Genomic DNA, 15133 nt, shown 5'->3' with positions numbered 1-15133 from the left:
ACAGACAACTGCATCCAATCTTTTAGGATTTCATAAAATCTCTTTTCTTGGAGTCAAGTTTCTCATTGAACAGCAAGGTGCTGACGGGTATTTCAAACAGACAAGCATTCTCTACCTAAGTAAAATACTTTAAAATATTTAAATTTAATATCATTTCAGCCAAAATTACTTCAGTTCAGGATTCAATCCCAGAAAATTGCCAAAGCTTTCCCTATTAATTTGTTTTTGAATGACTGAATGTTTCTATTTCTGTACATTACCTGGAAGTAAATCAGTATTAGCGCACTCAGTAGATGCTGGTTGACTGTCTCTCTCTTGACCTTCCTGAGTCAGTATCTGATTCTTACTGGCTTCTACAGGTTTTGCAGAGCTGTTCTTTTGCACATCAGAATTCGTTTCTCTCTGATGAAGGTCCAAATGACATGGTCTTTCTTGAGATTTTGCATCATTGTCTGAGTATTTATTGCACTGGTGAAATTCACTTGCCACCTCATTCTTCATAGTTACTTTCTGGTTCTCTCCCAGCCATGGAGTAGCTGCTGAGTCTGCTTTCTCTGAGCAATGTTGTTTAGTCATTGAAGCGCCTCCATTCTCCTTCCCTTGGATTTCAGTGCCACAAATATGTAGGACAGAACTTTCACTTGTATCCAATCTATTGTCTCTATCCTTATGCTGTTTGCAATCCAGGAGTCCGCCTTCAATTCCCAGTGCATATCTCGAATAGAATGTCTTTCCGTGGTTCTCTTGGGATATACTGTCAAACACTTCTGGAGGAGTAAGAGAATCTGTTGAATGCTGACGTGAAGTGTGGGTTTCCGCTCTATCATCAGATCCCAGTTCTTCGCATTCATCTACTGAAAGTAAAACAGATCGTTTGAAATGTTTAGTTTTAGAAAACTCTCGACTTGCAGCATCATTTTCTGTTGTTGCATCTTCAAAAGCTAAATTATCGATTCCTTGGAACTGTTGAGGAGGAACTTCTGACGGAGGAAAGTTTTCTACAACATTCTCTGCTTCAGATCTATCATCTTCTGTTTCATCGGCAGAAGAAGAAACTTGGTCTGCTTCCTGACTAAACTGTGTATTACCAAAAGTAGAACTTTTGCTTTCTCTACTGTTGGTCCTGGCACTTCCCTGATGGGACCAAACTTCAGGTCTTTTTCTTGGTATTTCATCATCACTCGTTGAATTAACACGGAAGAGATCAGAACTCTCTTTTTTCATTTTCACTTCTATTCTTAGGCTGCTGTCATATATTTTTAATTCCTCAGGTGTACTTGTGTCACTGCTGCTTCTTCCAAGAAAATCGTGGCACAACATAGTGCTGCATTTAGAAATGCCTCTTTCATTAGATCCTTCATCATCCTGAGAGCCTCCAGCATCATAATCTTCTGATCTTGGTTTTATGTCATCAGAGGATGTGGTTGCACTACCAGTATCTGATTCAGGACTCTCTTTTGGATCTAATGCACCAGTACTCCAGTGGTCCATGAAGGGAGTTTCTGCATTTTCATGGCTTTCTGGCATGTCTGTAGGATCTATAGGCCCTGTGTAACTAGGTGAGTATTTTTCTGTTATTTGTTCTGTAGAACATTCTGAAACATCATCTACATCTGCACTAACTGATTTGTATTCATTCAAGGCTGATGTATCACACAGCTCATCAGCTGTAAGAAGCCTTTCCATATGAATCTGAGGAGATGTCTCAGCCTCCTCGCTGGTTATTGTACTGGAAGAGCTTGGTAAACCATTTTCACCATCGTTAAGACTTGTTTCAGAGTTTAATTTATTGCTTTGTTCACTACAGGCTTCTGTTGCTGTTGGATGTTTTACCAGTTGTCCTGAAGCAGTAGCTTTTTGACTGGTTTCCATAGAAAAGTCTGGGGATCTGTTACTGGAAGACTGCGCATGACAGCGAAATTCAGCTCTTTTATCATCTTTTTCTGTATCTTCAGCGTGTTTATTTCTGCTCTGATCTCCACAGATGTGTCTTGCTTCCATTTCATTTTGCAGAGAAACAGGGAGTTTAGTAACAGCTTCTTCCATAACTAGAGAAGATTCAGATTGTATTTTGTATTCTCTGTTTTCAGAAGAATCTGATAATTTTTCTTTGCTGGCTTTACAGGACACCTGCATTTTCTCTTCGCTGCTACCTTCAGTCACAGATTTTAGAGATTCACTTTGCTTTACAGAATAGCATTCATTATTGTCCTTGGGCTGACCTGCCACAGCATCACTCACGTTTTTTTCAGGTTTCTGACATGAACCTCTTTGCTCAGAGGTGTGCACATTCTTTTGGGCAACAGGGGATTCACTCCTTGAATGTTTCTGGCCAGAGGGCTGAGATTTTAATACAGTTTGCCCAACTGTTTTCAGTTTTGTGTCTTTATTATTCATAATTTCAGTGTGTTTTGATGGAGCCAATGTTTTAGATGTTACTTTTGCAGTGGCTTTTGCAGCAGGTGTTTGTGACTGCTTAGCACTCCTCTTCTTGGCTGAAGGATTTTTTTCTGGGAGTGTTGTCTGAACCAGGTGTTGTACCACATTTTTTTCTTCATTATGTTTTGGAGACAGTCCTGATTTCAGTGGATTTGGTGATTCCCCCTGAGGTCCTAACAAACAGTAGAAAGAGACTATGAAGATTGTATATGTTAGTCAAAGCATATTCACCAAATTTGTATTAGTGGTTATGTTGAGGAGCAAGTAACTCAAATTTTATGTAACTAAGGGATTTAAGGCATGTCAAAGAATTAAGAATCTAGATCTTAAGCAGCAGACAGTGCTGACAAAAATTCTATCTTGCTTTTACATGCCATCTTTGCAACTAAAGCACTCATAGACTATACATACAGGAGTTACTTTCACTTGCAATGGAAGCAGTCTTCGCTGGAGTAGAAATCAGCAGCTATCAGTGCACAGACACACTGCACAACAGCTTAGCATAGGAAGTGATGAGTACTGTATTCAATTTATGTTGTAGAGGAAATGAAAGCAGACAGAAAATAATTAAGTTATAATGCGATTAGAATACCAGAATTAATGCCCCTGCTCAGTTAGAAAATACTGCAAGAGCTTTACTGACCACAAATTGACAGGACCTGTGTTTTCTGTATCATAATGCATTTAAAATAATCTAACTTAATGTATTAATTCCCCCACTCCAGTAGGTGCCAAGTCCAAATTGGATTAAAAAGAGCTCCATCCTTAACACTTTGTTTATTTATAAAACAGGGTTTCCTTTATCTGATCTACAATGCCATTTCCTGCTCTTGATATGAATAGCTGTTGAAACCAAGGATTTGTTTGTGGGGTAGGTCAGCATCAGTAGTGCTACTGCTGGGGGGAATCACTGAGAAAAAAGGCAGCATAAACTAAAAGTTCATAGAGGAGTCTGCAGTCTAGATACTTGATGCATATTAAAAGTGCTTGACCTACAGAATTTCTGTTGAACTCACTCATGGTTCCAAGTGCAGAATTGTAAGGGATCAGCAAATAAAAGACTCTGAAAAGCAGATTAAACAAGCAGAAGAAAACAGTGATTGGCAGTGAAGATCATCTTTTAAATATTTTGACATTGACACATACTCATCTGCATTTTACAACTTAGGATTGCCATCACAAGTGAAATGTGGAAAATGAACAGAATTGTTTAGAATTTGCCAAATTCTTGTGCTTAAAAAAACACCAAAACACTACACAGCAAAGCTTTGCATAATAGTGCCAGACAATTTAATTGCTATATGAAACTTTACCTTGGTTCTTGGGAGAGCTGATAGGTGTGTTTTGAGTCTTTTGGTGTCCTGCAGAACTGCCACTCGCATTCCCTTTTTTCTTTGTAACTGCTTGTACATTTTGTTCATTACACCCTTTCCCAGCTGATTTTTTGGACAGACTGCAAACAAATTATTATATCTGTTATTTCCATGTTTCAGATCTAGCAATGTTTAATTACATTTAAACAAGCAATATATGCATTTTAATATGCACACATATGTAAACATTGAGGATGCAACCTTGAAGATATGTTGGTACATGTGTAAAACCTATATGTGTCTATATTTTATAGACAATTATATAATGACCCATTTCAGAATTTCAGTGCTTCAGTCACCTTCCTGTTTAATCTAAGCTAACCCAGAAAGGATAAGTTTACAACACCTTGTGTAGTCATTAATTGTTCCAGTATGCAGAATTCTGAATGACCTATAACAATTTAAAAGTGATTAGCATAAAACAAACCAACACAAAAGCCAAACCAATTTTATCTTCACAGCAATATTTCCAAGAACTAATTCAATTTTGCTAATAACATGGAAACAACAAACATTTTTGATTTAAAAAGCACATGCTGACTTGGCAGCAGATTTAGTTCACCTATAACTTTTTTCCACTAACACACATATATATGTAAAGCAGCTAATGATTCATAACATACCTGCTTGTTGTGACATTAGCATCAAGCTCAGTCTTTTTTTTTTTGGTGGTGACTCCATTTGATGTTTTCACAGATGCCTTTGTTTTCACTACTGTAAAGTAAATTCAAAGTTAATTATAGGAGGAAAGTCAGTGTATGTAAGTACTGAAAAGAATCTAATACGTGAAGATCAGCTTTTGAAAAAGCATATATGCTGAACTTGTAAAGCTTTTACCATTTTCTATGGCTATCAGTTGGTCATTAAATAAATTCAGTTAATAGAGAAGAAATTTAATGTTCTTATCTCAAGTTAATACTCATTTACAGAGCAAGAAGGTGACTCTTATCAATCTATAGCAGATTTTCTTAAGGCTTTTCAGGCTACTTTTCAGGGTGTGACCAGTCTGGGATAAATCAGACAGTGACTTAAAAAATAATAATAAAAACAATTACCAGTCTGTTTCTTCCCTTCCTCTACTAACTTATCCTCTTTGTGTTCTTCTGTTTGTGCACTGCCAGTCTGGTTATCTACGTTTGAGTTTGCTGACTTGCCGGAAGTTCCTGCCACAGTCAGTAAGGAGGGAGAGTCCTTCCCTGTGGCTTTTTTCAATGGTTTTGTTTTGATCTGCACACTTGAAGTTACTGTCAGCACTTTAGGTCTGGCACCTGCAGTTTTTCCTTCATGGTTCTTTAGTCCTTTACCACTTCCTGAATTTTTTTGTCCACTTGCAGCTGATGTCTTTTCTGTATCTTGCTTGGTCAGTATGCTTTCCATCTTTGCATTTCCATTGTTTTCTATTTTTGTCTTTATAACAGCTCTAGCCTTTGGTGAAGCAACTTTCTCCCCAGGTTTTGAATCCTTAGTAATCTTCGAAACTGTTTTTTTGCCATCTTTTCCTTTTACATCCTCATGCTTTGAAGCCTTATTAACAGTGTTTCTGTTGGTGCTGGATGTATGTCCAGATGCTCCTAATCCATCAGATTTCATTTTATCCTGATTAGTGGAAGAGCCTCCCCTGCAATCTTTCTTGCCGTGTTCTTTCCAGGAAGTATTCTTTATACCAACAGATTCAGTAATAGATTTGTTCAGCTGAAAAAATAAAAAGCATCAAGAAAACCCAAATAACAGAAGACATATTATAACACCAACCTACTCAGAATCTTTCACTTCTGAAACATAGCTACTTTTTAATTTAGTACACAAACCCAAAGCAACAAGATTCAGCTAATTTTTAAAAGTTCAATTTTATCTCAGATTGCTGACTTTCAAAGATATAAAAGAAAAAAGAAATTAAACCAGAGTGCCTAGTAAATCTTGTGTGAAATACTGCTCCATATAGAGGACATAGAAATACCTAAACAGAATTCTTATTTTACTTTGGACAAATTACTCTGTAATACGTGTTTCTAGTGTTAGTGTCTGCTGAAATAAAAACAAAATGAACCTTTTTTTAAAGTTACCTGTGCATGTTTTCCAAAGAGTAATAAAGACTGAATTATTGCAAACATAAACCCCAAAAATCATTTATAATATATGTGATTTACCAACAGTGTATCTGTCAGATAAGTGACAATATTCATTCTCTCTCTCAGATAAAGACATATAATGAAATGTGCAGAATTAAATGTGTGATCTTTTTTGATATGCATGCCTTTGTAATGTGTCTGAGACCATCAAATCCCATACTGTCTTTCTACCAGATAATAATGTAGCTTTGAGTGTGAGTCTCAAAGAAGAGTTGTTGAGGGCACTAAAAACTTCTTTTCAGGGCAGGCAGTGTAACAGACTCGGTGCTGTAATAGCTTGTGGTAATAGCAGAGATTCATTAGCTCAGTAGCAAACCATTTGCTCTGCAAAACAGATCTGTTTCATTACATAGCAACAGGGGAATGTGAGATTCTGAACACAAATTCCTGTCTTTTATTTGAGCTTATCTGTTTGTAAGTGTAGCAGAGCACAGACTGAGTCCCAACATGTTCCCGGGAATGAACATTACTGGTTCTGCAAAAGTCACAGTTCACAAAAAACCCAGGAAGTTTTCAAAAGCAAGTTGTATTAAATAATATGACAAATTCTGATTGAATTTAAAACACAAGATGAAAATAGTTCACTTTACAATCATGGATGATATATTTACCTGAGAACTAGTGAATACAGGTTTTTTACCAAGTCTCCGGTCATCACCCTTGTCAAATGCAGCTGCAAAAGGAACAAGCAGTTTCTTTAGCAGGGAGGAAGTGAGAGAGAAAATAAGCTAGCCTACTCAATTAACATCATCTGAAATCAGAAAGCAGTTCTTTGGGTCTTTCAGTTATTCTCAGAAAGCTACTTTTGGTGACATGGCAAATGTTAAGTGGAAATACATGGGTTTATGTACTGAACAAAAAGTGTGGTGTCTGTAATGAGGTCACATGGCTATAAGCAAGTTTTTTAACTCTTCTGTTTCTCCACTTCCATAGTAAGACACACTTTTGTTTATCCAAGTTTAGCTCACTTTATGCTTGCAGTGCACTGACGCCTTTCAAAGTGTACACCATTAAAAAATAGAGCTTCAAATTTAGAGGACTAACGACTCCTAAGTGGCATACTGTAGTTTATAAGGTATTTATTTATACCATTAAAAGAAGATATTAGTTACATTAATTTTAAGTGAAAAAGCCAAAATATCTACATGCACACCGGAAGATCGTAGTGCCTCTTTAAATAGCATGCAGCATAATGTCATAATGTCATGAGAGTTATCCCTGTGATTGTCATGTGGAATTTTCAGGCAGTGGATGCCTTTTTTTCCCCCCTCTTTTTGTTGACTGGTCTGCTCTGGGAGTGGAGCAGTTTTCAGTAAAGCCTTTAAATCAGCTGCGCTTGTAGAATACAGAAAGGTTATTTATAGATACTGTACAGACCCAGAGTCAATAAGGTTTCGTTTTTGTTTGTATTAATATTCCAGCTGAAAATAGGTTTTGGGGAAAAAACAACCAATTAAAAAATGTAAACATTCAGTGTCTCATGTTCTGACAGAGTAATCATGGATACATTTTTTAATGCATAACAAAACATTTTGACAAATTCTTAATGAAGATACTAAAAATAATTTTTATGTAGGTCTGTAAAAATCACACAAAAGGTATGCTGAAAATGGCACCCCAGGGACTAATCCTTTTTCTAGCAATGACTCTGCACATTAATACATACCAATATATTAAGACAAAATCCATATAAACTTGTGCCTGAGAAAACACAAGACATGTTGTGAATGAAAATAAAAACCACAACACAATATCATCTGTCATCTTCTGGCGTTTTTCCTTCTCTTCCAATTCTATATAGGTTACATCTCTAGAAGATAAACCACCACCAGAAGTCATTAAGATGAAAGTTAAGTTATCCTAGATATATTTCACCTGAACATTAAAATTCTGCCTACCAGTATTGTGTGACCTCTTTGCCTGTAATTTTAAATGCAGATAATTTATGCAAACATTTTAGGCTGTTTATGTATAAAGTATGTGCTAGCTCTGAGTTATAATTTAATCTAAAAGAAAGAAAACAAAACAATTTTTGGCAAGATGGAGTTTGGGTGACTAAGGAACACCCTAGTCTAAAATATTTTTTTGCATTGAAAGCACCAGTGCAAAGCAGCCTAAACATTATTTATTATAAGGGCTCTATAAGCCTAAAAATAAACCAGCCTGAACCAACCAAACAAAAAAAACCACCCTTATTTCTAAAGACAGCTCTTGAGCTTCTGAAGGATTTTATAAAACAGAAAGAAATCATTAACCTGATTTACACAGTAGCAGCGAGATGTTTTTCTGACTACACCCCTAAATCATGCTTAGAAAGACTGTGATTGCATCTTTCTCTCAGCATGTAATTGTAGAATAACATTTTCACCTGCCTGCAAGCATAAACAATGTTATAGCTATCAAATACTAGGTAATGTCTCTAACACAAAAGGACAACAAAATGTTTATTTCTCCTTTGAATCAAAAGTGATTTGATTTTAGGGAAGTCTTCAACACATTTTTTTTCCTTTTACAACACTGTAGTGTCAAAGCTAATATTCAACTGTAACCCAAACTCCATCATGTGTTCTGCATCCTCAGAATTCTTGTGTACTCTGAAACAAAGAGATGTTTAGAACAAAAACTCCTTTTTTCTTGGAGCCTGTTAAAATTTTGAGAGAACACGATGCAGCTCCTTCGGGGCTCTCTGCAGTAGCACACACAATATCACAATACCAATCAACTGTGAAGTCAAAGCTATCTGCATTTACTCACAGTGCACAGGGATAAGCATTATGCAAGAGACAAGCAACATTTATACATTCTGGAGGAAACTATAACGGACAGAAGCTGAATTCATAGAACAGATAATCTGCTTTGTGCAAATTTAATTCATCCAGAGTGCTTATCTCCTTAAAAATGAGGCAGATAAGGTTTTTAATCCTACTGCAGTATTTTTCAGTAATTCAGAGTAGATGTAAATAAGAATAGAATCAGCCTACATGGCTTTGGTTCCTATTATATGCCATAAAGTGAAGCAGTGGAGACTTCTCACAGAAAATGACTTTCTGATTTCCATGTTAGAAACAAGCAAAGAGTGCTACCATGCTTCTATTCTAAAACAGCACTTCAGGAACACAAAGCATCACAAATTTTGCTTCAATTTGTATCTGCCTCCACAATACCACCTACATTTTATGTACTAAACATACTGCTAAAAATGCTAACGTCATTTGATGCCAGACATACCTGCTTGTATTTTATGTTGATGGTCTGGCCTCATCAGCTTCCAGCTTTCTGTGTGACGAACAGCATAAAAAGACTGAACCAGGAAGACCCAGAGCTTATCACGCAGAGCCTGAATCTTGCACGTAAAAGCCTGTGTTCAAGTAACAAATCAGCAGCTGGCGAGGGGCATATTGTCATAGCAACCAGTCATTATTCCTTTCAGAATCTACTTACTCTCTAAGCTAGATCAATGATGTCATCACTTATATTTTATAACGGTCTGGTAGATGGAGATGCTATTTTTGAAGGATTATTGCCTATCACAGTAATTTTTGCAATACTGTAAAACCAAAGCATACTACAGCATTAGAAACACCACACTGCTCTTTTTTCTGCCTTTTTTCTTTTTTTGTTTTAAATTAACCCCATAATAGCTCTGTACTGTCAGCTGTGTCACAGCAAGGTCAAATACTCAAGGGAAAAATTATGTATCTGATTAAATTTTTATTGCTTTTACCAAGAAGATCTACAACAGTACCAGGTTGCAGTAATTCATTTTGTGTTTATTCTTCCTTCTTTGCTTGTGGCTTCATTCTGTATTGTAATCAGTATATCATACTATTAACGAATTGTCTCCAGCATTTCATTCAGCTACAGGTTAAATATCATTATTTAGATTGTGTGGGTATACACAGCATGTTACACACATGGAGACTGACACCTCCCCCCAGTCCAAAACACGCACACACTAGATTAAGAGGCGTTCTTTCCTTCGGAGGACAGTTTTAAACAAAAGCCAATTGTGGTAGTTTGAGGGATCCTAGGTCTCCTTTAAAAAAACCATAGGGAGATATTTACAAAAATGTGAGCAAAAATACAAAGGGAAAAAAAGAATAAGCATCCTTCCCCTGTAAGTTTGAGGTAAAGCAATATTTTGATAAGCTTTTTTCTCATCACAAATTTAAAGTGACAGAATCATAGCATCATTGAATGCACTGGGTTGGAAGGGAGATAGTGATGATCAGCAGACCACTGGTGCCCATAGGACTTACAGTCTGAGTAATACACAGGATTTGTTTAAATTGCAGTATATAGGGTTTCTCTTTATGGGAAAAAAAGTGTTAATATCCAGTAAACAAATGCCAACATTCTCTACATTCCAACAGGACCCTAGTTTCATGCAGATCTTTTCTGTGTAACCCCAATTTCAAGACTTAGTCACCTGAGCTCAAACCACATCATCTGATTACATGAGACAATAGCAGAAGTTTTTCCTACCAACACTGCACACTTAGAAACCTACCATGTCCTTCACATTCGTAGAGTCCAACAGCGTATCCACAGCTACAAGAAGAAAGCAGCTATTCTCATTATTAATACTTTTTTCAATTGCATCAAAAATTAGTTCTAGAAGATCTGGTTTGCTGCTCATTGCCTGTGCCTAAGGAAACAACAAAAGGCAGCCATTTAAAACAAATGAGTGATCTTTGCATAAAAAAGCATTACTGAGCAGAGAGGACCTGCTGTCACACTGTGCAGAAGGTATTCTGAAGCTAAACATCTTCCTTTGCATCCATAACCCCACTTCTCTCCAAGGTTCTAGCAAATCATCTTAATGCCCTTTGCTAATCTAAACTGTAGAAACACACACACCACAATGAATTTGTAGCTGCATGCAACTCTAGATTCAAAGACAAAATGTTTTAAGAGCTCCATTAAAAAAATACAACTCTCTACATATTAAAAAAAACCCAAACTTTAATGGTTGGAACGAACTGGCTGGATGACTAGGTATGTTCTCACCAGTCCCTGCAGCATTCCCACATTCTTACAACATCCAACAAAAATCAGCAGTTTGAGTACACTCATAATCATTCTAGATGGTACATGCTGTTATTCAAAGGGTCTGAAAGCTTTTTTTGAAGTTTATGTAGACAGTTATCTCTTTCCAACACAGAAAATATCCCACTGAATTAACAGGAACTTATGCTTCACTAAGGCAAATACTCTGAATGCCATATCAACCCCCCACAGAAAAGTATTAACATGCTTTAAAATAACACTGAAGAAACCCAACCACCCACCCCAAAAAACCCTCAGTGCTGCCTTTTTCCCCCCATAATTTTCCATAGATTTTAAAGGTGAAGTTTAAACTTCTTCTTCTTATTATTAATTCGATTATTTAGCAGCCCAAGCTATCTAAAGTGTGGTGTAACTCAATTCAAAGGTGTGATATAATTCAACAACTTGAGGGCTCTTTTACCTGCAACAAAACAGAGAAGCCTTCAGTTTGTACTACGTGTAGGAAGTTTGCCACGATAAATGTTACACATTCTTCTTGTAGCTTAGATGCCAAGGCCACAGCTGTCTCTGTCCATTTCACTTGGGGAAGACTATTGATCAGCCGGTCACTCTCCATCAAAAGGAAAGCAGCATTTTTGTGGTTCTTAAAATGTAAACAGAAATTAGCCTGCTGCCAAGAACTGCTGCTCATAAATAGCTTCTGTTCAGTTACTAAACGTTTACAAAAGAATCCAATCATGCATTAATTTCCTTTCTTTAAATAAAGATGGATTCTGATAACTCTGAACATTATACCTACCTTGGAAATAAAGCAGAAAAAGGAAAATCTACCCCTTCTGTTTTGCCTGCTTAAGTTAGGCAGTAAAGTTTTATGTGACTTTTACTGTATTTTTGAACTGTGTATCATAACATACTGAAGTTCTAAACACAATTAGGCAAATGGTAACTGGAGAAAAAATAGCACAGGGAAATGTTTTAGGACACTGAAAGATGCAATAAATTCTCAAATAAAATGGGTAAGTGAAATTTTAGGTAAGGATAGCTTAGCATTCAGGATACATAAATATATAAGCTTTTTCACAATTATGAATACTTCTGCTTTAATTAAAAGAGTCAATCAAACATTGAAAGGAGACATCAAATATTTGTCTTCCCAGATGGAGTTTTTAACTGGATTTACCCTCGCTGATGTCTAACCTTTCTCTGAGAAACATAACTGTTGTATTTATAGTTACATTTAAAAACAAGCAAACAGATTTGCTAATATTTATTCCCCAAGTCTGTGCCTTTGGTTCTTTCATGCATTCCATCAGCATGGTATCTGAGGACAACTTGTACTGGCTAAAACGTGTTCAGTTCTGGGCTCCCCAGTTTAAAAGGGACGCTGAGATGCTTGAGCGTGTCCAGAGAAGGGCGACGAGGCTGGGGAGAGGCCTTGAGCACAGCCCTACGAGGAGAGGCTGAGGGAGCTGGGATTGGTTAGCCTGGAGAAGAGGAGGCTCAGGGGTGACCTTATTGCTGTCTACAACTACCTGAGGGGTGGTTGTGGCCAGGAGGAGGTTGCTGTCTTCTCTCAGGTGGCCAGTGCCAGAACAAGAGGACACAGCCTCAGGCTGCGCCAGGGGAGATTTAAGCTTGAGGTGAGAAGAAAGTTTACTGAGAGAGTCATTGGACACTGGAATGGGTTGCCCGAGGAGGTGGTGGAGTCGCTGTCTCTGGGGCTGTTCAAGGCAAGGTTGCACGTGGCACTTGGTGCCATGGTCTAGCCTTGAGCTCTGTGGTAAAGGGTTGGACTTGATGATCTGTGAGGTCTCTTCCAACCCTAATGATACTGTGATACTGTGATGTAAAATGAACTTGCAGGTTATAGTTACCCACATTAGAATGGATTAAAAGCACTACTTAACATGACATAGCAGGTCACTGATAAACTATGCATTAGATCAGTAACACTGGAGAAAGCAACAATTCAGATAAATATTTGACACACACCCCCCTCCTCCACTGTAAGTCCAGATTATAATCACATTTATCCCATGCAAAGTATAATGCAGGGAACAACATAAAATCTGTCCAGCCATTGTTCACACATATTTTTCAGCTGTGTTACTCATCTGTGGGTGAAACCAGTTTGTTTCTACACCTGTAAGGTAAATTAAGTATATGCTTATGGTTTGATCTTGCTCCCGCTGGAGTCAATTATAAGCTGTTTGAACTGCCCAGAATTCAGCTTCTGCTCACAAAGCAGCAAGCATTTACTCCCACTAGGCACTTACAGTGAAATATAAAATGCCTTCACTGGTTCTTAATTAAATAAGCACTTTGTAGGAGGGGCTGTGAGTTTCAGTTCTCGTTTTATTTTTTTTCCCCACATCCATTCTAAAGTGGAGTCCACTTCACTCATTTTTAAAAAACAGTACTGCTCTTGCATGTAGTTGAGACACCAGAACAGTGTTTTAAACTGCACTCCCAGTTCAGTGTATCTGTGCTCATCATTATGGCTTCCCAGAGATTTTTCAGTGAACCACCTCCTTTCCATCCTCCAAAGGACCATCCCACATTAACTGGATTTTACATTTCCAAAATGAGTCATGCTGTTCACTGGGTTTAACTGTTAAAAATGTTTTACAGCTGAGAAGAATCACAGAGAATTACAACATGTTGGGGGTTGGAAGGGAACTTTTAAGACTGTCAAACACATAGTAGCCCCTGCAAAAACAACGTCAGACCTTTACTTCTTTTTCCCTCAAGCAACTTCAAGAATTTTTATGTATTGTGGAAAACTCCAGTAGGAATTCCTCAAGTTTTTGGACTCACCAGATCTGTTCTGTGGGCAGAAGAGGCTTATGCTTCTGAAAGCTTTCTAGGTTTCAGTCCATAAAATACCAGTGAATCTTGTAAAGACACACCAACACCAACTTTAAAATGGGAACCAAAACACACTTTAGCCCAGAGTGCAAAACTCTTCCAGAGAAGCTGGGTGCACAGCTGGAGCAGTACCAACTACCAAAGTGCCATGACAGTTCTGCAAAAGACAGCTTAAAGACAGCTCACATATTTCAGCACAAACTGTAACCATAGTAGCTTGCTCTGGTTTAGTAGGTACAGAGCTGGGGAAGATCTGAAGTGGCTCAGGTTTACTTTTATTCTGTCTTTATGAAGTTGCACAAGGGTGCCTAGAGAGGAACCCAGAACTGTGTCTACATACACTCTTGTCTACGGTACACACCTGAGCTCGTTTGGAGGGGTGTAACTATGAACAGAATGAACTGATCAATAATCCTGAAAATATTACTTTAAAATTCTCAAATATTTATACAACATATGGCAATGGTATGTGTCTAGGAACAACCAAGTATAGTCATCTAATATAATGGCAAACACCTGGTATCTTAAGAGCTACACCTACTAGCTTTATTCTGTTAGAAATTAGGCATTCTACTAGAAGGACTGCTCAGATTTTATAACTCTGGATATGCTCAAGCTTCTCTTGAAACTACCACACAGCTCTATAATCTCTTGTTTTTCAGGCTCTCACCAGAATATGCAGTAGTGTCACCTACAGCTGATCTGCTGGACCTAGCACTTAATGCAGTAAGTACCTTACGAAAACAACAGTCCCAGGAAGCCATCACAACCCTTTCAGCAAGGAGCAGTTCTTGGTCAGAACCATTTAAGAGTGCAATGTGCTCTGGTGGCCAAGAAGGCCAGTGCCATTCTGGGGTGTATTAGAAAGGTGCAGTTAGTAGGTCAAGAGAGGTTCTACTCACTCCCCCCCTAATCTGCCCTAGTGAGGCCACATCTGGAATATTGTGTCCAGTTCTGCACCCCCCAATGCAAGAAGGACCCCAGGGAACTGCTTCAGAGTCCAGCGCAGAGCTGCAAAAACGATTAAGGGAGTGGAACATCTTCCTTATGAGGAGAGGCTGGGGGAGCTGGGGCTGTTTTGTCTGGAGGAGACTGAGGGATGACCTCACTAATGGTTATAAATATGTAAAGGTGAGTGCCAAAGAGGATGAAGCCAGGCTCTGCTCAGTGATGCCCAATGACAGAACAAGGGGCAGTGGGTGGAAGCTGAGGTACAGGAAGTTACATGGAAATATGGGGAAGATTTTTTTCACTGTGAAAGTGACAGAACACTGGAACAGGCTGCCCATGGTGGGTTGCGGAGTCTCTGTCTCT

At 38.0% G+C, this 15133-nt stretch overlaps 1 protein-coding gene across 3 annotated transcripts in view; it reads right to left on the bottom strand.

Moving 5' to 3' along the window:
- The window catches only part of BTBD8 (BTB domain containing 8), a 51300-nt gene that overhangs the window by 8724 nt on the left and 27443 nt on the right, over window positions 1-15133 (bottom strand). For all 3 annotated transcript variants that reach the window (XM_064147996.1, XM_064147995.1, XM_064147997.1), the window contains 8 exons: window positions 11412-11594; window positions 10452-10589; window positions 9170-9299; window positions 6553-6614; window positions 4868-5504; window positions 4436-4526; window positions 3753-3892; window positions 261-2612 (listed from right to left, as the gene is read on the bottom strand). In XM_064147996.1, coding sequence (XP_064004066.1) covers window positions 261-2612; window positions 3753-3892; window positions 4436-4526; window positions 4868-5504; window positions 6553-6614; window positions 9170-9299; window positions 10452-10589; window positions 11412-11594 — 3733 coding nt within the window. The remainder of the gene's footprint in view (window positions 1-260; window positions 2613-3752; window positions 3893-4435; window positions 4527-4867; window positions 5505-6552; window positions 6615-9169; window positions 9300-10451; window positions 10590-11411; window positions 11595-15133) is intronic.

The sequence above is a fragment of the Pogoniulus pusillus genome, chromosome 8 (genome assembly GCF_015220805.1).
Source record: "Pogoniulus pusillus isolate bPogPus1 chromosome 8, bPogPus1.pri, whole genome shotgun sequence".
Classification (NCBI taxonomy): Eukaryota; Metazoa; Chordata; class Aves; order Piciformes; family Lybiidae; genus Pogoniulus; species Pogoniulus pusillus.
The sequence above is the reverse complement of the archived record's forward strand: the minus strand, read 5'-3'. Positions and strand labels throughout refer to the sequence as shown.